Source organism: Mus musculus, chromosome 4 (genome assembly GCF_000001635.26).
Source record: "Mus musculus strain C57BL/6J chromosome 4, GRCm38.p6 C57BL/6J".
Classification (NCBI taxonomy): Eukaryota; Metazoa; Chordata; class Mammalia; order Rodentia; family Muridae; genus Mus; species Mus musculus.
This window is the reverse complement of record NC_000070.6, coordinates 74,010,803-74,037,083: the sequence shown is the minus strand read 5'-3', so window position 1 is coordinate 74,037,083 and position 26,281 is coordinate 74,010,803. Positions and strand designations below refer to the sequence as shown.

Genomic DNA, 26,281 nt, shown 5'->3' with positions numbered 1-26,281 from the left:
ACCACTACCCTTGCTGTCCTGATACAAAGATAGAACATGCTAAACATATGTTCCTCTTTTCTTTTTTTCTGTCATTATATATGCTATTTTATTTTTTTAGACAGTAAATATTCAGCATATATTAGGTGAGGAGACTTGACCTCAAGCAGCTGATTGGGTTTTTCCAAGCTCATCACAAACATCCAAGGGCTACTTGTCACAGCTCTTACATAGCATAGCTCCCACATTGCTGATGGCTGATGGCTGAAAACTTTAAACCTGGGTAAAATAAGTCCTCTCATTTTTATTTTCCCAAGGTCAATATTGTATGATCTCTTTTGATGTTCCTTCACACATCAGCCAGCATGCCACTAGAGGTCTGTGATGTCAGTAGTAGGGAAGTTACATGATCTTGAGCTGAAGACCAGTCTGTGTGTGACAGTTATTCTTGGTTGTCATTTTGACTATATCTGAAATTAACTAAATTCCAAGACACTGTGTACACCTTTGAGAGATTTTTCTTGATTGGAACATTTGAGGTAGGAAGAGCCACCCTAAATCTAGGTCATTGGAGTTAGGAAGACCCTTAAATCTGGGCAACTCCTTCTAATGGCAGTCTACATAAAGGACATGAAGAAGGAAGTTCTTGTTCTTTGTCTGATTGTGCTCAATCTTCACTGACAACTTCATTCCTTTGCTGGCATTATAGCCTGCTTCTTTAGAATTCTGGTGTACACTGAAGACCACCTTACACATCTAGTCTTGGACCAAACAACTATTGGATTCTTGGGCTTTCTCTTGGGAGACAGCCATTGTTAGCATGAGATACTGCTTGTAAGATATGCTAATAAATACTAGATGACAATAAATGGATAGATAGATGATAGATAATAGATAAATAGAATGACAGATGATAGATCGGTAGATAGATACATGAGAGACAGATGATAGATAGGATAAATGAGAGACGTGGAAGAAGGGATGAGAGAGGAGAGATTCATGCCATCAGTTCTGTTTGTCTAGAGAATCAGAGAGAATGCTGAAATATATATTGAGATGAGACCCTGTATCTTTGTTTCCCTTCTATTGTAATAAACACCACAACCAAAAGCAACTCCAGGAGTAAATGGTTCATTTTAATTAAGAAAACTCCATGAAAATTAATTTTAATTAATTAAGAAAACTCCATGAAAATTAAGGGTAGGAATCCAAGGCAGGAACTTAGAGGCTGGAACCAAAGTGGAGGCCTGCTTACTGGAATGTTTTTTATGGCTTGCTACTAATAAAACTCAGGACACCCGATCTGTAACACTTCCCACAGTAGATTTGGCCTGCCTCCATCAATCACTAACCAAGAAAATGCCACTACAGACTTGAATATAGGCAATTTGATACAGGTATATTCTCAGTTGAAGTTCTCTCTTCCCATATAATCCCATTTTGTATCAAGTTGTTAAAAGGCTATCCCGCATATCCTGTCACAGACAAACATAAATAGATTAATTAATGTACTGCACAAATATCCACGGAGCATAATGACCTGAAAACCAGGAAAGTCCCTGGTGGGTGGGTATTTTTTCTTCTTTTCTCCTAGCAGCATTCCTGGGTGCCCTGAGTATAGGGTACTAAGTTTACTATCTTACAAATGTTCTGTTTTACTTATAATCATGAGGAAAACAATACAACCTTATCCTCTATTCTTTAAGACAGTTTAGCTTCTAAACCATACAGGTCAGGGACGTTAGGCATAAATGAAAATCAAGACAGCTACTCCAACTCCAGTCAGGCCACTGTTGCTCGGTCTACAGGGATCTGACCACAGGCCTAGTCATCACCTACTCCAGTCTGGAATGTCAGCACGCCCAGAGGTAGAGCCAAGAAGGATAAGTACCAGGGTCAGGTGAGTCCTACCCTAAAGGCAGCAAGGAGACCTGTAGCCAGAACTGGCAGGGGCCTAGGTAGCTGAACCTCCAGAAGTTATGGAGTGGATAACAACTGACAGCTAGCCCCAGTGAACGCAAATGTTCTGACTAGCAGTGCAGGAGGCCAGAGGTTGGACAATGACTACAAAAATACAGTGACACTGAGGCAGCTTCTGGACTAAGGGACAAAAGGCAAAGTGTCAATTTCTGTTGCCACCTCATTCTTGCTGAATAACCATAAGAAAACTATTTGTTTTCTCTGTGACCAAAAATGAGTGTGACATGATACCTACTTCATAAAATGTCTGAATCTCAGGGTATGAAAAGGTCAATACATTGTCTTGTACTTAATAGGTAGACAAATGTGTCTTTTCCTTTTCACACTGCCTCAGAAATGGTAAATTTATGAGCTAAATATAAATTGCAGGTATAGACTTCTTTTGGGGGGGGGTGTATTTTTGCCCCATTTACTTTTGGTTTGAATTTCTAAAGATTGGTTCTTAGACGTTCAAAAGAATCTAATTTCAGTGTTTCTTCTGTAATCATTCTACCTAATAGTCATCCTGTGCATGATCCTAAACCTATTGTTTAAGAGAATTATTACATAGGTGAATATAACAGCTGATGAGTCTGTCCACATCCCCTGCAGCCTTCCACTGTGTCTTCACTCTTGCCTTGTCTCTATAACATGCTTCTTAATTGGCCATGTATGAAGCTCAGTCTGTGACTCCTACACTTAAGACAAGATTAAAAGCAAGCTGAAAGCAGACATTCAGACAAGAAAGGGAGGTACAAGAGTACACACAGCCCTATCCAAACTTGACACAGAGGTCTATAGCAACCGACCACCTTACTGTTCTAGTGGATATACCTTTGACTGTGGAATTAAACCCTAGATCTTCAAATGGTTCTAGGAAGACTTGGTGCACCAGCAACCTTCTGGAAGTGGCCACACAGTCAGCAAGTCACATTCTGAAAGCCCTGTAACATTTTCAAATATTAACAATTACTGAAGTAAACCAAGGCCTTTGAGCCACTTGTCAAGATGCTGAAACAGCGCTTGAATCAGTTTTGATTTTCAAGTTTCCCTTTGGCTAGTGTGACTTAAATAATCCTAACTTTTAATTACCAGTTCACTTGATCTCTCTCTCTCTCTCTCTCTCTCTCTCTCTCTCTCTCTCTCTCCATCCCTCCCTTTTCCCTCCACTCTCCTTCTTCTCCCAACCCCTTTCTTTCTCTCTGCTTCCTTAGCCAGGACTAACAACTTCTCCTTCAAATTCTATTCAACTTTATTGGAAGAGATATGAGAATTAAGAAGGAAGGACTGGAGAGATAGCTCAGCTGTTAAAGGCTAGGCATACAGCCAAAATTATAAGAAGTTAAAGAGTATGTCTATATTAAAAAAAACAAAAACAAAAATAAAAACCTCTCTTACCACCTCCTAGTCCTCCTTCGAGCCTTGTTTAGCTCACTGTGATATGATCAAAAGGTTCCCAGGTTTTAATATGCATGAAACAAATTTTTACCAAAAGCCTAACTGAACTCTGTAAGCAATATGAATACCAGAAAACTAGTATTTCTTGAGGTATTCTGAAAGCCCTGTAACATTTTCAAATATTAACAATTACTGAAGTAAAGCAAGGCCTTTGAGCCACTTGTCAAGATGCTGAAACAGTGCTTGAATCAGTTCTGATTTTTAAGTTTCCCTTGGGCTAATGTGACTTAAATAATCCTAACTTTGAATTACCAGTTCCCTTGATATCTCTCTCTCTCCCTACCTCCCTCCCTCCCTCCATCCTTCCCTTTTCCCTCCACTCTCCCTCCTCTCCCACCCCCTCTAATGAACCTCTCTGGATCTTGCTAGGAATTAGGGGTAGTAAAAATATTTAGCAAGAAGGCAAGGAGCATCATCCTGAATATATAAGAAGCTAATGATAAAAAGCTAGTTTCAAAACTTGAAAATATTTACAGAAGCCCCTATAACAAAGCCCTGTAGTGACTCAACTAACACTTTGAGTGTCAATTTGTTTAAATTTTGTTTTTGTTTATGAGTATATGTGTGTCTCTATGATAATGGGTGCTGCATGTGTGTGGCCATCTGCAGAAGTCATAGGAAGACAGCAAATCCCCTGGAGCTTTAATTGTGAGCTGCTGATTTGGTTCCAAGGTTGTAACCAAGCCTGGGTCTTGTTTAGGTCCTAGTAGAACTATGTACTTGTAAGTCTAGTAGAGACACCTTCTTATCCAAAGAAGCTGGAGAACCAAAGAACTGTGAATACACAGTCTCCCTAGACAATTCCCATTATGAAAGTCAAGTCCATTGGTGAGATAATATTGTATATAAGTGTTAAAGAGATGGTTTTATGCTGAAAGACAGGGTGCAATGTACACACAGGAAAAATACAGGAGAAAAGGCTTTAACAAGTATCTGTGCAAGTACCCAAATGTTAAATATTTTATAGACTCGAAGGTCAAAGCAATCTAATAAATAAAATATATAAGTGCCATTAACCTGAGAACACTAAAAGCCTGCCCTACAAAGGTACAGGAAACGTGTTTCTTCTAATTTATCTTATTAAAAAACAATATATATATGATCAATATATTTTGATCATATTTTCTACAACTCTTCTCTGATCCTATCCACACAACTTTATGCACTCTCTCTCTCTCTCTCGCTCTCTCTCTCTCTCTCTCTGTTTTTTTTCCAGATAGGGTTTCTCTGTGTAGCCCTGGCTGTTGTGGAACTCATTCTGTAGAGCAGGCTGGCCCTGAGCTCAGAAATCTTCCTGCCTCTGCCTCCCAAGTGCTGGGATTAAAGGTGTGAGCCACCACTGCCTGGCACATCTCTCTCTCTTAAAACAAACATTTATATAAAAAAAAATCTAAAAAAATCAAACTAAACAAGAAAATGGCCAATAAAACAAAGCAAGACAAGAATGCCCAAACAAAACAAAACATGATCAAAAGTCTACAAAAGTACCATTATGTTCTTGGCTAAGCTACTCATAGACATGGGGTCTGTCCTGAGGTGTGGACAAGATTCCCAGTAAGACTTCATTGGATAAAACTAATTGTTTCTTTGCCAGTGCGTATCATTTGCAGTTAGGTTACTGGTGGGGGTCCATGTCCACTTTGTTCTCTCACTGATGGAACCCCTTCAGTCCTTACCAGTGAAGGCCTGTGCTTTTGTCACTCTGAGTTCATTTGTTCATAAGACCTGTTATATCCCAATAATTATTATCACTGGTGTCATGTGTCAACCCTGGCTCTTACAATTTTTTTCACATCATCTTCTGCATATATCTCTGAGCCTTAAAGAGTAAGCTTTGATAAAGACATAGCATTTATGGCTGAGTATTCCAATGTGTCTCACTTTCTGAAAATCGTTCAGTTCTGGGTTTGTTACTTTTCCTTGAAGAGGGAAGACTGAGGCACTGATCTACGAATATACTAGTATCTCACTGGGAGACATTTCATTGCTATGTTCCTTTATCAGAGTACTAGTAGTGGTAGTAGTATTTCCCCTAGGCCCTTTTTCTTAGGTTCTTAGACTCTTTAGCAATGTCTGGCATGAGTTCCATCCCACGGAATGTAATTTAAGCCCAATTAAAAAACCGGTTGGTTATTTCCATAAATTTGTACCATTATTGCTTCAGTGTATCTTTCAGGAAGATCACTGATGCCGGTTGCAGAAGTTGTAACTAAGACATATGTATGATTATCTTCTTCCAGTGGTGTACAGAGTGCCTTCCAATGCTCTTTATAGTGATAAATATTCTAAAATGGACTGTAGTCATGGATAAATAGTTCTGTGTCTGTCCTAAAAAACAAGCACATGGAGCAGGTGGGATGAATTAGTAGATAAAAGTGTTTGTCATCTGAGGTGAACCCTCAGGTCCAATGTGGTAGAAGGAGAAAATTGGCTCCCATAAATTGCCCTCTGAGCTCCACATGTATGCCATGGTATGAGTACACACCCACACCCACACATATCCACCACTCATATTCACCCACCCACACCCACACACACATAGAAGTACACACATTAAATAAATAAATGTAATAAAAATTCAAACCCATGGAATTGTATATATTAAATGATAGTGATTTATTTGTATTCTATACCAATAAACTATTTTTTTAAAGATGTGGGAAGAGTTCTCTCAGCACAACTTTTTATGAAGCACTTGGGACTGAGGATGTGGCTCAGGGGTAGAGAAAGGGCTTTGTATGCACAGTAGGGGTTCAGTTTATCCACCACAAAGAGGGAGAAAGGGAGGGGAAATAATAAGCAATAAGAACTTAGGAGCTTCAAGGTTATCGTTTTCTCATCTTTCTTTCTATTAATAGGGAAAAAATGAAAGTGCTCAGTAGTAGCAGTAACTGTGGTCTTGAATTTCATCCCAGTTTGCATTTAGGATTCAGTGCAAGGAATCACTCTGCCTCAGCACCTGAATAATTTACAACTGCTAAAATATCCGCCCAGGTCATGGACAAACCCACTTTGCACTGTACTCTGATGGACTACACGATTCCACCTAAGCACTTTGGGAACAGCAGCTTAGTCTATCCCCAGCCACGGACATCTATCAAAACTCTGCTTCCCCTGCAGAGCTACTTTCTGAGGTGTCTGGTATCTCCTGGACTCTTACAATAATTTTTAAACTTCAGGGTCTCCAGCCAAGCCTAATTCAAACCTCAGTCTACCACTGTCTACATGTAATGGGACAAAAGACCCAACATTTTTATTTGGTCCTTTCATTTTTGTACTTGTAAAGTAAGAATAGTAATTGCTACTTCCCAAGGCTGCTTTTGAGGTTTAATGAGATGGAAGGTGTTTACTATGGGGTTTGATGCATGGTAGAGGGCTTATTGTTTTGGTTTTTACAACTTGCCAAGTGATTCATTTATTCTTTCATTTAACCAATATTTGTATTAGACCCTACAGTTTTCTATTACAGCCTTTATGGAGCTGCTAATCGATGTAGACTAGAGATAATGAGAATGCCCACAAAAGAAGAAACAGGTTAACAATCACAATGAGTGCTATGAATATGTAGCAAGGGGAAAAAAACATTGTGTGTAAGGAACAAACACTAATAGCAAATTCTTAGTTTGGAAACAGGAGTGGGTAAGAATACTTGCTGCTCTTAAAAAAACCTGTGTTCATATTTCAGGACTCACAGATCAGCTTACAGCCATTTGTAACTCCAGTTCTAGAGATTCCAATACCCTTTTATGGCATCTGTGAGTACTAGGCATGCACATGGCGCAAATGTATACATTCAGACAAAGCACTAGCACAATAAACAAACAAATAAAAATGTAAAAGGATTATTACTTATTATTATCATTATTATTATTATTCAGAAAATGCTTGCTGGTTGATCAGCTAGTTGAGTACAACCAGGTCACAGGACCTGCCATAGTTACATGTATATTCGGCACACTGATACACATCTCCAGAACTTTCCTTTTTGTTCTCATCCTTCTGAAGGCTGGCATTCCTTTTCCCATCACTACGAGGTCATTCAGGTACTAATTCATTCTACACAGACAAAGTGGAATTTTATTCAGGGCCCATTGGTGTTAGGCAGTTTTCTTTAAAGATATATAAAAGTTTTAGGACGGGGAGCTGAGGAGATAGAAGGACTTGAAAAACTACTCATCTACTCCAGTTACACTACAAAGGAGGGGAATAAAATAAAAATAATTGAAGCAGTAGAGATTACCCATCAAATCAGAACATGACTATTAGCAACTAGCACAAATATAAATAAGTCCACAAAGAAAGCATATACACATATATGGGCACCAAAATACTGAAGGTGTTGAAAACCCAATAGAAAAAAAATCCAAAACATTTATCTGTTGGTTCTGCAGGTGCTAGGTTGTCGAACCCTATGAAACATTTCTCTGGGAATTGGGGACCCTGAGGAGTACAGCTAGTGTCATATGCAGAAGGAGAATCCATTTTTTCGCTGAATATTCTCCTGTGTTTATTTGACTTTTTACTCCGTGCTTTCATAATTAATGATAAAAGATATTCTCTACAAAATCAATAAGAGGATAAAAACTAATTTGAGAAGTGCTGTTTATTCTTCAGTATTTACAAGGGTGAATTTTCATCTGCTTAATCATTGTAGGTCATTTATATTTAGGTACAAAGAGAAAATATAGCACATTATCTAAGCCTACATGAACAATAACTTATCACAAAAGAGAAAGAACAATGAAAAGGAGAGCAAGGTCCTAGAATTCTTTGTTATTTACATGCGAAGTGGATTTGTCCTTTCCCAGACTTAAAAAAAAGATAGACATTGACTGGACTGGAAAGTCTAAAATCCTATCTAATCACCCCCCCCATACTCCTGAGCATAAAGGTGCATATATCCATTATGAATTTTCCTACCATTTTAAAATGTGACTCATGCTCAGTAACAGCCAAATAATATATAAGTATAGGAACCATTACTTCCTCTTCACTTCCAAGGTTAATAACTGCTGTGGAGCTGACCAGGTGCTACTTAAAACCACAGGGAGCTTAAGATGACTAGCCTTGAAAATTCGGGTCCAGACTCATACCAGTTGCCCAGTTCCCACATGAGCTAGTACTTACCAGCCAGGTCAGAAAGAGCAGAAAAACAAATTGTCTGCCGAAAAACTGTGTACACTGTGCATGAGGCCTTTTTGAAGTTCGTATACTTCTGTCTCTTTGATACTTATTTCCTAGAGCCCTTACAATTGCACATATCAGTTGGGTGGGGATTCAGTACTACCTTAATAGGTGAGGGGTAAGTTGCCTTGGAAATATCTCCTAATTTCATGATTAATAATTAAGAATGACTGGCTTCACTGATAGGTCCACTGATGGTGGAGGCAGAGTTTAAAATCTTAGCTAAAAGTTTCCAATTAAATTCTAGTGGCCCTGAGATTATCCTTTTCAAAAAACATTAAGACATTCAAACTCTGAGACAAAACACTTAGCAAATCTTACCTATATCTATAAAAATATGAGCAATATAAATGTATAGCACAATCCTCAGCTAAAACACCCCATATTAGAGGGAAGTTTGTTAGAAATAGGATGTTCTAAAGGACGGGTAAATCTTAGAGTGGAGCCTGTAGTCACCCCTACTCCCATAAGTAACCCCAGTAAGACTGACTGGTTCACCAAGTAGGACTTTGATAATATTCTGTGCTCTGTCACTTGTCCTGTCTGTGATAAACAAACATTTGTTCCCATCTTCCCAGGTGTAATGGCACCCAACACCTACTCAGAAGAAACTCTTCCTCAGTTCAGTTTGGCCCAAACAACCCATACCTTGATGAATAGTCTAAATTTTTCCCTAGTAAAAATGGCCAATAATGTTTTCAAACCATTAAGACTCGTTATGACTACACTATTTTATAAAATTGCAGTACAGTTCTTTCAATTCCCCCCAAATCCCATGTTTTTCCTGATGCTCATTCTTCTACCAGAATGTCATCCCAACTATACCTCTTCATTGTTCTCACTCTCCAGGTTTTGGAAAATGACTACTTTTTCTTTCAAACATACATTACATGTCATCTCTACCAAAAGTTCTCTTGTCCTTGTCACATAAGAGCATATATTCCAGTCACTGCTCCAGTAATGATAGCAGGGTGAAAATCTGGCAGAAAGTGATACATGGGATTCATCTTAAAATTACAGTTTATAATGTGAGGCAAGAGCTTAGGTCTAGGAAGTACTGTATGCCTAAAACAAGACAACCAATACAACAGATTACAGTATGGATGGTTCTAGACAGCCATAAGAAGGATGGTAGTCTACAAACAGGACTTAAAGACAAGTAATGGTAGCCCCTTTAGATGGGCAAACTCAGGGTCCTCAAAGGGGCATAATAAAAATAACAAGTGGTAATGACCAACTCTAGTTGGGTAACTTCAAATTGGCTTCGGGGAATTCTGACCATGGAACATATTTGTACCCTTTGGGTAGTGAACCTTTCAACTTTAGGTGTACTTAAAAACCCATATTCATGTGCTGATATCCTATACATCTAATAGCAAACTAAATTCTGGGTTCAATTGGCTAAAAAATAATCCTGATCAGTTTCCTGGAAGTTCCCACCTTGGTAGAGGCACAGGAAGGGCATAACAGGAAGACAAGAACTATAAGCACTCATGTTTGCTAGGGTCCAGAGGTTTTTATTTTGCTCAGCCCTTTTTTTTTCTAAACAGACATTCATGCTTCTTGCTTGTTTTAAGTAAACTTCTAGGACTATTTCTCTTTCAAAAACACAATAGTAAAAACTAAGACTGACGTTAAAACCAGAAAAAACTAAAGATATCCTATTGGTAATGACTTAAAAGTTTTGAGTTATTTGTATATATTGGATATTAGCCCTCTATCGAATTTAGGATTGGTAAAGATATTATCCCAATCTGTTGGTTGCCGTTATATCTTATTGACAGCATCCTTCGCAATTTTATGAGGTCCCATTTGTCAATTCTTGATCTTACAGCACAATCCATTGGTGTTCTGTTCAGGAACTTTTCCCCTGTGCCCATATGTTTGAGTCTCTTCCCCAACTTTCTACTCTATAAGGTTCAGTGTCTCTGGTTTTATGTGGAGGTCCTCGATACACTTGGACTTCAGCTTTGTACAAGGAGATAAGAATGGATCAATTCACATTCTTCTACATGATAACTGCCAGTTGAGCGAGCACCATTTATTTGTTGAAAATGCTGTCTTTCTTCTACAGAATGGTTTTAGTTCCTTTGTCAAAGATCAAGTGACCATAGATGTGTGGGTCCATTTCTGGGTCTTCAATTCTATTCCGTTGATCTACCTGTCTGTCACTGTACCAGTACCATGCAGTTTTTATCACAATTGCTCTATAGTACAGTTTGAGGTCAGGGATGGTGATTCCACCAGAAATTCTTTTATTGTTGAGAGTAGTTTTTGCTATCCTAGGATTTTTGTTATTCCAGATAAATTTGCAAATTGACCTTTCAACTCTGTGAAGAATTGTCTTGGGATTTTGATGGGGATTGCATTGAATCTGTAGATTACTTTCAGTAAGATATCCATTTTTACTATATTAATCCTGCCAATCCATGAGCATGAGAGATCTTTCCATCTTCTGAGATCTTCTTTGATTTCTTTCTTCAGAAACTTGAAGTTCCTAGCATACAGATCTTTCACTTGCTTAGTTAGAGTGACACCAAAGTATTTTATATTATTTGTGACTATTGTGAAGGGTGTTGTTTCCCTAATTTCCTTCTCAGCCTTTTTATCCTTTGTGTAGAAGCTACATTCATGAAAACCAAATAACCCTATTAAGAAATGGGGTACAGACTGAACAAAGAATTCTCAACTGAGGAATACCAAATGGCTGAGAAGCAACTAAAAAATGTTCAACATCCTTAGTCATCAGGGAAATATAAATCAAAGCAACCCTGAGATTCCACCTCACACCAGTCAGAATAGGTAAGACCAAAAACTCATGTGACTGCAGAAGCTGGTGAGGATCTGAAGAAAGAGGAACACTCCTCCATTGCTAGTGGGATTGCAAGCTGGTACAACCACTCTGGAAATCAGTTTGGCAGTTCCTCAGATAATTGGACATAGTATTACCTGAGAATCCAGCTATAACACTCCTGGGTATACACCCAGAAGATACTCCAATATGTAATAAGGACACATGCTCTACTATGTTCATAGCAGCTTTATTTATAATAGCCAGAAGCTGGAAAGAACCCAGATGACCCTCAACAGAGCAATGGATACAAAAAATGTGGCACATTTACACAATGGAGTACTACTCAGCTATTAAAAACAATGAACTCATTAAATTCTTATGCAAATGGATGAGACTAGAAAATATCATCCTGAGTGAGGTAACCCAATCACAAAAGAACACACATGATATGCACTCACTGATAAGTGAATATTAGCCCAGAATTTCGGAATGCCCAAGATACAATTTACAAAACATGAAACTCAAGAAGAAGGAAGATCAAAGTGTGATACTTCAATCCTTCTTAGGAGGGGAATAAAATACCCATGGAAGGGGTTATAGAGACAAAGTGTAGAGCAGAGACTGGAGACCATCCAAAGGCTGCCCCACCTGGGGATCCATCCCATACACTATCACTAAATTTAGACACTACTATAGATGCCAACAAGTGCTTGCTGACAGGAGCCTGATATAGCTTTCTCCTAAGAGGCTCTGCCAGTGCCTGAGAAATACAGAAGTTGATGCTCACAGCCATCCATTGGATGGAGCACAGGGTCCCCAATGAAGGAGCTAGAGAAAGTACCCATGGAGCTGAATGGGTTTGCAGCCCCATAGGAGGAACAACAGTATGAGCTAACCAGTACCCACAGAATCCCTGGGACCAAACTACCAACCAAAGAAAACACATGGCTCTAGCTGCGTATGTAGCAGAGGATGGCCTTGTTGGATATCAATGGGAGGAGGGGCCCTTGGTCCTGTGAAGATTCTATGCCCCAGTATAGGGGAATGCCAGGACCAGGAAGCAGAAATGGGTGGGTTATTGAATTACTGGAGTTGAAAAGAAAAACAAACAAACAAACAATACCTTCATGTTCTTTTATACCACCTGGAACTTTATCTGGGGTAGCTTCACCTTTTGAATTCCCAAATCTCACGGGAGATGTGTTTCTCCCACACAGGGGGAGGGGGAGAGGATAGGGGATAGGGGGTTTCTGGAGGGGAAACCAAGAAAGGGGATAACATTTGAAATGTAAATAAAGAAAATATTTAATAAAAAAATAAGTTTTGATGAGATGTCTACAAGTAAAACAGTAAAGTAAAATGTAAGGAAATGGCAATGAGAAATGTCAGTGATCTATTTCAAAAATTCCCTTTAAGAAGTGGTAGCTCCGTTCTTCAACACAATGGAGCTACCACTTCTCAAAGGGAATTTTTGAAACAGATCACTGACATTTCTATTGCATATGCCAACAAGATTTTGCTGAAAGAACCCTGATATAGCTGTCTCGTGTGAGGTTATGCCAGTGCCTGGCAAATACAGAAGTGGATGCTCACAGTCATTTATTGGATGGAACACAGGGCCCCCATTGGGGGAGCTAGAGAAAGTACCCAAGGAGCTGAAGGGGACTGCAACCCTCTAGGTGGAACAACAATATGAACTAACCAGTATCCCCAGAGCTCATATCTCTAGCTGCATATGTAGCAGAAGATGGCCTAGTCAGCCATCATTGGAAAGAAAGGCCCCTTGGTCTTGCAAACTTTATATGCCCCAGTGCAGGGGAACGCCAGGGCCAAGAACTGGGAGTGAGTGAGTAGGGGAGCAGGGTGGTGAGAGGGTAGAGGGGACTATCGGAATAACATTTGAAATGTAAATGAAGAAAATATCTAATAAAAAAATTGAAAAAAAGTGGTAGCTCTGGATGAAACAAACAATATTTAATGGAAAGCCCATGCAGTCTGTCTCCAGCTCATAACTTCCCTACCTTCACCCCCACTCCTTACCAATAGCATTCTGAGATTTTTCTATCACAATATTACTGTGTTGGATTTGTTTATGTGTCTGTATTCTCTAATAGAATGGAATGGAACACATTCAAAATGTCTTATTGTATCTCTGATGCCCAGAAAATGCCCAACAGGCCGTTCAGGCATTTGCATCTCTGTTCCACACACATTTCCTGGAACTTCTACATTCTAGCCATCCTCCAGTCCTCCCTAATTGATAAAATGGTATATAGTCACAGTGAGGCTCTCCACTTTTCTGATTTGCAATTTGAAATTGATTGCTATTGCAGCCGTCACACGTTTTGGAATGATCTCTATTCCCAGCACCACATGAAAATTTAGAACCTTTGCTGAGGACTTATAAAGCCCAATGTTCCCCACCCCGGGGGGGGGGTGGAGTGGGGTGTTTGATCTTGGAAAACATTGCTGCTTGGAAAAATGGAGGTATTTCTTAAGTATTAAATTTAGCCTTCATAATGGAATACCTCAAAGGTACAAATCTAAATTCTGATTCCTCTCCCTATTTTATTTCAAGTAACACCAAAAAATATTCATATTTAATAGTTACTTAACATACCGGGGCAGGGCATCTTATATTCAAGAAAGCCTGGTGAGGACTTTTTTTAAAACAATATATGGATTGGATACTAGCATGAAAAGACACACTCTATCTAATGAAGGTACAATTTGGAAAGAAACCTGAGCCATCCTCTTTGTGGCATGTGTTTAAATTTGCTTTGTTCTTCTAATTTACTGTTCTCGGGTGGCTACATTGCAGCTGGAGCTGCAAACTCAGCTTCTGTAGTGGCTTTTGAATTACAGTACAACTTTTCCTTTCTTTGCTCTTCAACAAGAGGTGCTATCTACACCTGGTGGAAAAACATTTTTCAAACCTGCAAGCAAAGTGTATTGCTGAAGGTGCCCCTCAACCATGTGGCAGGACACCCATCTGGAGAAACACATCTCCTGTGAGGTTTGGGAATTCAAAAGGTGAAGCTACCCCAGATAAAGTTCCAGGTGGTATGAAAGAACATGAAGGTTTTGTTTGTTTGTTTGTTTGTTTTTCTTTTCAACTCCAGTAATTCAATGACTTTCTCACTCTTTTCCCCGAGTCTTAAAAAAAAATTGTCAAGCTAAGTTGTAGCTCACGTTCAGCCCTGAACCATTCATTATGTTCTCTTAATTTTCTAGAGGGCACTAAATACCAGGGCCTGACATTGGAAGAACTGACCTGACTTACAGGATCATTTTTAAGTCTAAAAGTTAAAGCATTTTAGAGGAATTGTATTGATATTATTTCCGTATTTTTCTCTTAATGCAGCAATTTATACCTTTAGAATAAGAGTTAATTAACCTGGCCATGATCTGTTAACATGCAAATTATCTCCCCTGCCTTTAAGTGATCATACTCCAAATTATAGCATAAGTACTAGGCCACAGAACATTATGTGAATAGTCCTTGAAAGGGCTTTATCAATATTTTAGTCACTAATTTTGACAATATTGGACTCATATTCAGCCTTCATTTCCACATCCAGTTATGCTATTTATGCCAATGGTACATGTGGTGGTCATCAGGATGGCTCCCATAGACTCATGTGTTTGAATGATTGGCTCATGGGGAGTGACATATTAGGAGATAGGACCTTACTGGAGCAGGTGTGACCATTTAGAGAAAGTGTGCCAATTGTGGAGGAGGGCTTTGAGGTCATTTATTCCCAAGCTACACCCATTATGGTACACAGTCTCTTCATGCTGCTGCCTATGGATCAAGACATAGACATCTCAGCTCTCTCTTCAACACCATGTCTGTCTGTATGCTGCCATGCTTCCTCCCATGACAATAATAGACTAAACCTCTGAAAGTGTAAGCCAATCCCAATTAAATTTTTTCTTTATGAGTTGTCTTAGCCATAGTGTTACTTCATGCCAATAAAACCCTAATATAGCAGTGTCAAGAAAAAACATATAAAAAGATAAATAGAAGTCAATTGACAATCTTTTGTGTTCCCATTCTATAGTGAGAATTTCAGTTTCTTTAAAAAACTCAGTTATGTTATATGAATACATTTTTGTTTTAAGCCCAGGTGTGAGATAAAAGATAGCATAATCACTGCAGGTGATTATGATTTGCCTCATGCTCTAGAGGTGTAGTTTTGCCAGCTGCACATAGTTTCTGAGAGTACATGATATTTGGAATTCTGAAAACTTTTGAGAGGGAATAAATGCCAGGGCGCTGAGACTAGTCAGAGCTAGAGGCATACTCTAAGGAGGCTCCTGCTCCTGTTCCTGCTGCTGGTTTCTGCACCTGCTGTTTGTCAAATGGTAGTGAACAAAGTGAATACGAAATTCAATATCCTGACAATGAAGTAGGACTTACCCCAAGGAACTCAACATCCCTAATCAGCAGTAAATAATCTAAAGAAATCTGTGTCCCTGTTCTCTCTAACCTTCTTTCTATCCTACCTAATGTTGGGGGGTTGGAAGGAATTAGCATGCAGAAGGGTGGTAGATATAAGAACCCAATAACGTAGACCACTGCCTATACCATTCAAATGAAGATTCTAAAACAGATAATCAAAAAAATTTCAGACTTTCAGATTTGGCTTTCTTACTTGCTTCCAGGTGATGTCCACTGATCCTTTAGTTATTCACCAGTTTCATGTATAACCAGACATTCTGAGAATTTCCCCAGCCTTGTATAGGTACATTCTCTTGGTGTTGTACCTGTATATGTTTGTCTTTATGTCTATATGCCATTTTATTTTCAAATAAAATTTTTGTCTATCTGTTTCAATCTGATAAAGGACCCATTAACTAACCTAATTTTTAAACATCTTTAGTTCTAGCCCTGTTCTTGAAACATGGAAGATATTTAGCACAAAATTAAAATGATTTTAAAAAAAGAATTCATCTTTGAAAATGCAATTTTCTGAACTACACAAAAAAATCATCATCTCATGAAAGAGCTACACTTTTTCTGAAAATTTCCTTTCCTTTTGTCCGATGTCCTTATGTCACCAATGTTATGAGCTCCAAAGCTCATATTACAAAAATACAGTGTAGTGCCCTCCAAAAGTAATGCTACATGTGAAAACATTTGGTCACATGCCCCTTGACCAGTACAGTCTGTTATGAGAGCACAGGCAAGGAATCTCCTTGGTAGCTTAGTTCACAGTTCATCTTTTGATTCACAGAGGTAATTTGAAGGTTGATCTGAAACATAAAAATACAGCTTGTAGAACCTAACTGCACGTAAGTATAGTTTTCTTGAGGAAAAATACAGTGTTTTCTGGGAGTGGAAATGTTTCTTAGTGGCATTTAGATTGAGGCATTCTAGTCAGCTCTGGAATGCCAGATTTCCTGCCAAATCCTGAACTTGATCCATATGCAAATTAGCGAGACAAGAATCCCTACTGGTCTTCAAGTCAGTTCAGGCAGGATTCCATGGTTTCATCTGCTCCTGGGTTGGAAATCTCTCTGAAATCTAACTATTTGAATATGAAGTAGTAAGCCAAAAGCATACTCAAGTTTTGGATCCAGATAATTAAGGCCAACAGCTCAAACTCTTTTGGACAAATAAGTTAACATTTTGGTGTCTCAGTTTTCTTATTCATAAAATCAAAATAATGTTTACCCAAGAGATTTATACTATGTATTGGATATTATAGGTTAAAAAGGGATAACACATAGAAGATACTGACAAATGGTATGGGATTCATTCATATGATCTCACACAATAGTCCTGAGGGCTCCTTGCAGTGAAATCTTTCACAGAGCTTATATTTTTTTTCCTCTCTCTGGGAATGATTACAAGGGAAAGGAGACTAATGGACAACTCAAGAATTTGTAACCTGAGTTTTTCCACTTATTCTGGAGGCAGCACTCTGTATATGTTGGTGAATATACTCAAAAGCCACTGCTGCTGTTGCAACCTTTCCTGGCATGTAATGGGGAAGCATAGCCCTGTACAGAAACTTACCCACATGTTAATTTACAAAAGTTTCGCTGATCTCTTGTCATAAATAACCCCAATGAATAAGGAAACTAAAAGTTCAAGAAGCCTAGTTCTAGACCCCATCACGCATGATCTCCACACTCACAAGCTTATTTCTACGACTGCCTGACATGATCTCCCATCTTTCTGGTTACCCATTGTCATCTCCATATCAACAGACCTAGCTCCAGATCTGTAGTTTTGGAGCCATCTTTGCCCAAGTCTAGTTAAACAGCCTTTCCATCAGCTTTACCTGGCTTAGTTCAAGCCATTCAACTCCTACACTGATTCAATGTAAGGGAGGCCAGATTATCATATCAGACAGATATTCAAAGAAATCCATACACTCAGGTCAAAGAACAAAAACAACTACCCTGACAAAACTTGAAACTCTGTTCCCAGGAAGCACAGTGAGTGGGCCCTTCCACCCCATCTATCACTAATTAAGAAAATGCCGTACAGTCAGACCTTTTCTCAATTAATGTTCACTTGATTCAGACAACTCTCGTTTGTGTGTTGAACTGACACAAAACTAGCCAGCACCGGCACTATCAAAGGACTAAATATTTGAATTAAAGGCATATATGAGTGAGATGAATAGCACGTGAATTGCAAAGATCAGATTTATAACAAAATCATAGAAAAAAAACATTTCTTAAACTAAGGAAAGACATATTAATACAAGTACAAGAAGCAAACAGAACCCCTACTAGATAAGACCAAAAAAGTAACATAACATATAATACTTCAAATAGAACAAATAAAAATATTGAAGGCTACAAGAGTAAAATACTAAGCTACATCTAAATGAAAACCCATCAGAATAGCAGCTAATTTATCTTTTTTTCTTTTCTTTTCTTTTCTTTTCTCTTCTCTTCTCTTCTCTTCTCTTCTCTTCTCTTCTCCTCTCCTCTCCTCTCCTCCTCTTCTCTCTTTCTCTCTCTCTCTCTCTCTCCCCTTCTCTTCCCCCTCCTCCTCCCCTTCCTTTTTTGGCTATTATTGTTTTAAGCCAGTGTCTCATTATGTAGACCAGTCTGGCTTCCAACTAACAGAGATCCACCCGCCTCTGCCTCCTGAATGATAGAATTAAAAGAGCACACCATTTCACCCTGCTTAACAGATGATTTCTCAATGGAAACTCTGACAGCCTTAAGAGCCTGGAGAAGTGTACTACAAGTTCAAAATGACCATGACTGCCAACCTATACTATTGTACCCAGCAAAACTGACTGCCGTATTTGAAGGAGAGAGCAAAACATTTTACAAAGTTAAAACTACTCATATAAAACAACACAACCAAGAAAGTAGAACTCTGGTAGCAATACTTATAACTGAAGAGAAGAATATACACAACCAAGAAATTGTAGAAAGAAAATAAATGAAGCTAAATTTCCACGAAAGAGAAAGGAAAACTAAAAACATAAACCTTCTAAAATACAATCTCTATACACCTTTCTATAATTTAATAATTTCTAAATAATAGTCTCAACTCTCCAATCAAAAGAAACAGGTTAGCTGAATGTATTAAGAAACAAAAGTTGCTGGGAAGTGGTGGCACATGCCTTTAATCCCAGCACTTGGGGGGCAGAGGCAGGCAGATTTCTGAGTTCAAGACCAGCCTGATCTACAAGGTGAATTCCAGGACAGCCAGGCTATACAGAGAAATCCTGTCTGGAAAACAAACAAACAAACAAAAAAAGAAAAAAAAAGGAAAAAAATGTCAATCTATTGTATATAGGAATCAGCTTAAAAGATAGGTAGTGCTCTAATGTTAAAGGATAAAATAGACCACACATGCTGGGCTGGGACAAAACCTAAACCTTAACAAATACCCATAACATTCATGACAGAAGTACAAAAAAAATTCTAAAATTCATATGGAAGTAGAAAAGAAGCCAAATATCCCACGCAATCCTGATCAAAAAGTATTATTAGAAGGATTGCCATTCAAGGTATATTATAGAATTGTAGTAACAAAAAACTATAAGGTATTGGCATGAAAATCCAGTCATGTAGACAAATGGAATCAAATACACAAGACCTAAACATGAGTTGCACATAACGACAACCATCTGGTACTTAACAAAGAGGCTAAAAGCAATACACACTAGAGAAAGGAGAGCATCTTCAACAAATGAAAGGTAGATATTAGCATGCAGAAGAATGAAGTTAGACCTATGTGTATCACCATGCACAAAAAATTGACTCCAAGTTGCTCAAGAACATCAATTTGAAACCTGAAGTGCTACAACATTGGCAGTACAGTACAAGGTGTAACAGAAGGAGAGGACTTTATGAATAGGACTCCATTTATCTGGGAGTTAAAATAATTGATGAGTGATTCCTCATAAAACAACACCATATGCCATATACTATAAAGCTATACCACTCCTTGCCACATGTCCAAAGGACTTGATGTTCTACTCCACATACACTTACTCAGCTGTGTTTACTGTGGCCCTATTTATGATAGCTAAGAAATGAAAACAACTTAATTGTCCTTTCACTGGTGAATGGGTAATGAAATTGAAGTACACATATACTAAGCAATACTATTCAGCTCTAAATGAAGTCATAAAATTTGAAGATAAGTAGATGGACTTAGGAAAGATTATATTGAATGAGTTAACTCAGACCCAGAAAGAAAGACATCACAAGTTTTCTCTCATTTGTCCTCCCTAGTACCAGATCTTTAGAAACAAGTATGCAGCATAGAAACCAGGAACATGTAATAGTACTACAGGGTAGTAGGGGTTGAGAGGTGAATAGCAGGATATGGGTAAAATGAAGGCCAAAACAGAAAAATGGGAGGGGTCACTAACTGGGAAGGGCAGGGGGAGGTCATTACAGAAACTGAAGGAATGGTAGGTGACAGACAATATCAAGATTGTTTGGTAAAGGCTAAAGAAACTTCATTGTTTTTCATTTACCTAGAATTATACAATTATACAGAACACACACACACACACACACACACACACACACACACACACACACACACACTTCAGCTGACAATACCTCCACAAAAGCTACAAACTAATGAAAACCACAGTATCAGTTATGAGAGATCTCCCTCTGAATGGTTGGTCAGAATACTGTTGTTGCTACTGTTGCCTTTCAGAGGTTGAAGGTAATACTCTATTCCTAAAAACACTATACACTTATGACAAGGTACTCAGATTATTTTTATTTAAACTGGATCTCACTTGAAATCCTCCTTCCTGTGTTCTAGCTTACATAATACCAGAGAATACTATGAAATATTTCTAGGGAAATATTTACTTTACTTTTTATTTTACTTTTAGTAAAGTTTCTAATGTTGTGTCAAAACCATGATGAAAAGCAACTTGGGGAGGAAAGGGTTTAATCTCTTAAACTTCCAAATGTGGCTCTATCACTGAGGGAAGAAAAGGAAGGCCAAGGACCTCGAAGCAAGAACTGAAACAGAGGCCATGGAATAGCAGGGCTTACTGGTTTGCTCCTTATGGCTTTCTGAGCCTGCTTTTTTATAGCACCTAGGACCAGCACTGTCCATAACTAGCGAGGCCTTCCCACATTTATCATCAATCAAGAAAATGCTCAATAGGCTTTTCCACAGGCCAATCAGATGAGAGAGTTTTACAATTTAGGTTCTGTCTTCCTAAATTATTCTAGCTTGTTTCAAGTTTGACATAAAAGCTAACCAGTACAGGAGAGAAACATAATGGTCCCATTGAGCTGCAACATTTAGGAATTATAACAGTGACCCCCAGGACAAGATATCTACAAAGGTGCAACATCAGCGGTTTGTTAAACATAAAGTTCACTCAACAGCAGTGAAATCATGAACACTACTATAAACCTAGCCGACTTCCCAGAACTGGTGAGGTCATGGATCTTAGATGAGAATTTATGACTACCACTTTGCTAGGCCAACAAAACTCCTACCTACACTCTAAAATTTACCTACCGACAAATGTAGGTACCATCCTTCATTAAAGAAACATCTCTTTAATGCAAAGGGAGACCCTCAGAGAAAACCACAATTGGAAACAATGCAAAGATCAAGGATTCTGGGGAATCTCGCCTATGTGGGTACTTCCTAAAGACTGCTGCATCTCTTGCTAAGGGAACATCGGGTAAAAGCTTGCAGAAAGATTACACGATGCAGAATACCAGATGTCCTCTGTGAAACAATCTTTCATGGAAATGGCGTAAACAACACCTAAACAACGGCAATATCAATATACATATAAACTGAGAGGGAGGAAATGTTTACAGAACCCTACCCTCTATAAAGAACATTGGGCAATCATGACCATGGAAAAGAAGGAGAATAGCACGTCCCAGGGATGAGTCCACTTATTGGTTATTCGATAGAAGTGATCCGCCCTGAAGCCATATGCACACAAACAATAAAAACACACTGGGAGGGTTGTGCTTATAGTCTTATGCATACATATACATATATATGTAACCATAATGATAAAAGAACAAAGGCATCAGTTGAGATTGTGGATGCGGTACGTGGAAAAAGTTGGAGAGTGGAGACTTGGGGGAGAGGATAGAAGGAGGAGGAGGAAGGAGGAAAGCGATGTAATTATATTTTAATTAAAAATGTCTTTTTAAAAATTCTGGCACAAGCTAGAGGCAGATTCCTGCCTCTTGGAGGTGTTAATCCCTTCACGTCCCACAGGCATGGGTCTTAGAACCTCAAGATATAGTAGCCTGGAAGAGGGAATCCTAGAAATAGTTAGATTTTAAACTCTGATGCTCACAGTGCTTAGCTCTGCTACAACCTTTGCAGAACTTGCATGTCATATGAGGTCATAGGAGAAGCTAACACCGACCTGCCTGAACAAGTGCAGCCAAAGGGCACACAGCCTGTTTGAGTGCATAGAAACACATAGACACATCACCACCACCACCAACAACCACCAACAGCACCAGCTGAGGCAGCAGCAACAGCAGTTTGCAAATATATTTGCGAGGCCACAGACAATGATCTCCCAAGGAAGGGAGAGGCCAATAAAAATACTAAGCAACGTGCCTTCTCCAACTTGACCACATGAATAGTCACCAAAATTCCAAGCTCTTTAACCCAAGACCCAGCTTCCTGCAGGACTCGTTTGCAAGCTTCATGAATCTTTTCCCTTTCTCTGAAACACACATTTCATGTTTCTTTAGAGGTAGCTCCAAATCGATACAAAGTGCATCCCATTCCTCAAGGCTGGAGCCCAAGATTTCTAGGAAACTTGGAGAAGTCCATTACCACACTAGAGAAATCAGGCTCCTGTCAGAGAAACAGCAGGGTACAAGAAGCAGGTTCCCAAACCGCCTGGGCGCGGGAAACAGGAGCGAACCCTGGCTGGTGGAGTCCTTTTCCACGTGGTGGATGAGAAAGAAGGACACTGGGGTAGCATGCAAGGGTCTCCCTTGGCTCCGTGGCTTCTATGTCCTGGTGAGATAGGCTCCAAAGGGACCAGTACAGCGCCAAGCGAGAGACATTTGCTTACAGTCTCAGCCTAGGAGCAACGTAAAGTGAGCCCAGGGAACACGTCAGGGTAGGGGGCTGAGGTAAGGATAACACACAGCAGATGACTATAGAGGGCCAAAGCCCCTATCTTGAGGACTGAAGCAAATCCAGCATTCCAGCCGCTCTTCTTTGCTGAGATGGGTTTCCCACCAGTGCATGCCTACCCTCAGAGCCCTCTCACTCACTCCTGCACCGTGCGAGTACCGCACGCCCTGCATCCTCCCCCGGTGCCACCGCACCTGGATATGGCAGGAGACCTCCGAGTCGTCCAGCAGTCGAATGGTGCATTTCATCTCCTGGTTGAGCGATTTGATACTGGAGCTCCGAAAGTGAATCATCTTCATAGTCCTTCTGCCTCTCGGCGCACAGTGACAAGAAGCGAACATACACAGCAGCACGCGGGAGGCAGCCGTAGGAGGCGCGGGACCCGCGCGGCCCTGGTCCACGCGGACATTCACACGTTCTCAATACAGTCGCAGCTCCGGGTGCAGCTCCGCCCGGAGACCGTGGCAGCGCAGGGCGCCTGCGGCCACCAGCGGCGAGTGGCGAGGAGAACCCGTCCCTCCCTCTCCTCTTCACACGCTCCAATCCCCGCCTCCTTTCCTAGCTAGCTCAGAGGGCACCTCCCTTGGCTTGGGCTTGAAGGCTGAGGGCGGTGGGAGCCCAGGACCCTCCTAGGGCTCGCGGTTGGAGGAGGCACAGGACCGACTGTCCCCTGACGCTCAGAAGCTCTGGCGGGGGCCACTTCCAGGGCTGCTGCTGCGTCAGGCTAGGCCCTGATGCTTTCCTCCGACTGGCCGCCTCCTCCCTCCTCCCATCGCGGTTGCTAGATGGTCCCTGCCCTGCTTCTCTTCGACTCAAAGGCGCCCTGCATTGTGAATTCCCGGATCCTGGCGGCCAGCAAAGAGTGCAGAACAACCCACACACCCTCAAGGGAATTCCGCTGATGGAGAGAACTGTTGGGCTGGAAGGGATTATCAAACAATGGCAAGAGGCACAAACATTGCACATGCACATGACCGTGGTAACAGTCTCGGATATTCCTGGCCGATTTTAAAGTTAATATTAACTGAGATCAGCCCTCGTCTTCCATCTTTAGTTAGGAATTGTCTTTCTTAAATAGTTTGATTTTTTAATTTTTAATATTTTTTTTATGGACCTATCTCCTTAGACTCCAACTAGAAGCTCTATTCTGCCCCACCCTCTTTAGGGAGCCTCCTCCACCTCCCACAGCATAGGAATCTAGTAGGAGTCTAATGACAAAGACGTTTCCCATTCTATTTTAGTCTCCTCTCTGGGTGCTGGAAACCCTGGAATTCTCTGTTGCTCTCCAGGAATTCATTGTCATCCCAATGAGCCCCTGTCCCTGTGTGAAATGCTCTAGGTTCAAGGGGTGACGGAGATGTTGCAGCAGTTACAGGTAGGTAGAACTTCGAGATGGAGGGAGAAATGTTAGAAAATAGGAATTAAATGAAAGCTGCTTTGCTCTGTTGTTTCTTTTTCAGTGAGGAATGATTGCTACCAGAAAGGCTTGTTAGCTGTCAGTTCTTTAACGTTTGCTACATATGCAGTCCCTTCATCCAGAGGGATACCCTGTGCTGTGGAGGGAAAAAGGCTGGGAAGGGATTGGCTGTGGCTAGCAGTGCACTTGGCGTTCTTCCTGTCCTGTGTATTCCCTGCTTCCTCTGCAATTCCAGCACTAGTAATCACCCTACAGTCAGGCATCTATTTCTCAATCCTCTAAACTGCAAGAGCGATCAACCTACTACTGCCCCTTGTCTGAAACCTCAGCACTAGCAATGATGAAGCTGGAGGAGAGAGTGTGAGGCCAGCCTGGATTGCTTAGTGAGACTGTATCAAATAACAAAAGGAAAAGAGAGAGAGAGAGAGAGAGAGAGAGAGAGAGAGAATTTAGTATAACATTGTATCTTAGTCACTCTTCTATTGTTAGGAAGAGACAGCATGAGAACGGCAACTCTTATAAAAGGAAGCAGTTAATTGTGGGTTTGCTTGCAGTTTCAGAGGGTAGTTGTGATCATCGTGGGAGCATGGAGGGAGCATTTGACAGCATGCATGGTGCAGGAGCAGTGGCAAACTACATCCTGATCTGTAAGTAGCAGAGAGAAAGACAGAGAGAGACAGAGACAGAGAGAGACAGAGACAGATGCTGTGCCTCCCTGTCATGCTGTGGTGAATGAGCATTCAAATGACCCTATAGAAACCATTCTTAATAAAAACTCAACACAAGTTATCATAGCTGAATTAGAGATTTGACATATTATGTAATTGTTTATGTTATCCCATAGAATAGAATCTGATAGATCAGATTTGAGGGTCATGGGGTGATATAAATTGTAGATGTCAGTGCAATGGGATATGAGCCCAAGACACATTCCTACATCTGCTCAGGTATAGATGGTGTAATAGTTACTTTTCAATTACTGTGATAAAACGCTGCAAGCAAGGCAACTAGTAAAGAAGGTATTTAGTTGGCTTTAAAGTTTCAGTGGGTTAGAGTCCAGGATGACAGACTGAAGGCGTGGCAACAGGAATAGCTCAAAGCTTACATCTCTGAACTACAACTAGGAAGCAGAGAACACACTGGCAAAGGCACCAGACATTTGAAACCTCAAAGTCTGTCTCATCCCCTTCAACATCACACATATAAATCCTTCCTGTGTTGGCTAGTCTTATGTCAACTTGACAGAAGCTAGAATTATCTGATAGGAGAAACTCTCAATTCAGGAAAAATTTCCATAAGATCCAGCTGGAAGGGAATTTTTAAATTAGTGGTTGATTTGGGATGGCCCAGCCCCTTGTGGGTGGTTTTTATCTGGTCCTGAGTTATATAACAAAGCAGGCAGAACCAGCCACGGCGAGTAAGCTAGTAAGAAGCACCCTTTGCATCAGCCCCTGCTTCCAGGTTCCTGTCCTACCTGAGTTCCTTCCCTCACTTCCTCTGAGGAGCTATGAAGCTGGGGGGTGAAATAAATCCTTTTCTTCCCACCTTCCTTGCAGTCAAGGTGTCTCATTATCACAGCTTTAGAAACCCTAAGGAAGAAACTTCCTGAGCAGATCCACAAACAAGGATTCAAGTATTCAAACATGTGAGCAAGCATATGGGGGCATTCCCATTCAAATAACCATATTCAAAGCTCTCTGGCCTCCACATGCTCAACGCCATATCATAATGCAAAATTCATTCAGTCCGACTTCAAATGTTCCTATAACCTTTCACATTCTTAACACGGTATAAAAGTCCAAAGTTTATTTTAAGACTCAAAGTAGTCTCTTTATTGCAAGCCCCTATAAAGTCAAAGAGCAAATAACATATTTCCAGCATACAATCGCAC

General features: G+C 40.1%; 1 protein-coding gene across 3 annotated transcripts in view; it reads right to left on the bottom strand.

The window, feature by feature from the left end:
• The window catches only part of Frmd3 (FERM domain containing 3), a 188,987-nt gene extending 165,131 nt beyond the window's left edge, over window positions 1-23,856 (bottom strand). For 2 of the 3 annotated variants that reach the window (NM_001163732.1, NM_172869.4), the window contains exon 1: window positions 23,168-23,481. In NM_001163732.1, the coding sequence (NP_001157204.1) occupies window positions 23,168-23,314 (147 nt within the window). In that variant the 5' untranslated portion in view covers window positions 23,315-23,481. Of the gene's footprint in view, window positions 1-23,167 lie in introns of all 3 variants that reach the window. The other variant, XM_030253548.1, reaches the window with a different exon arrangement.
• Window positions 23,857-26,281: the final 2,425 nt, after the last annotated feature.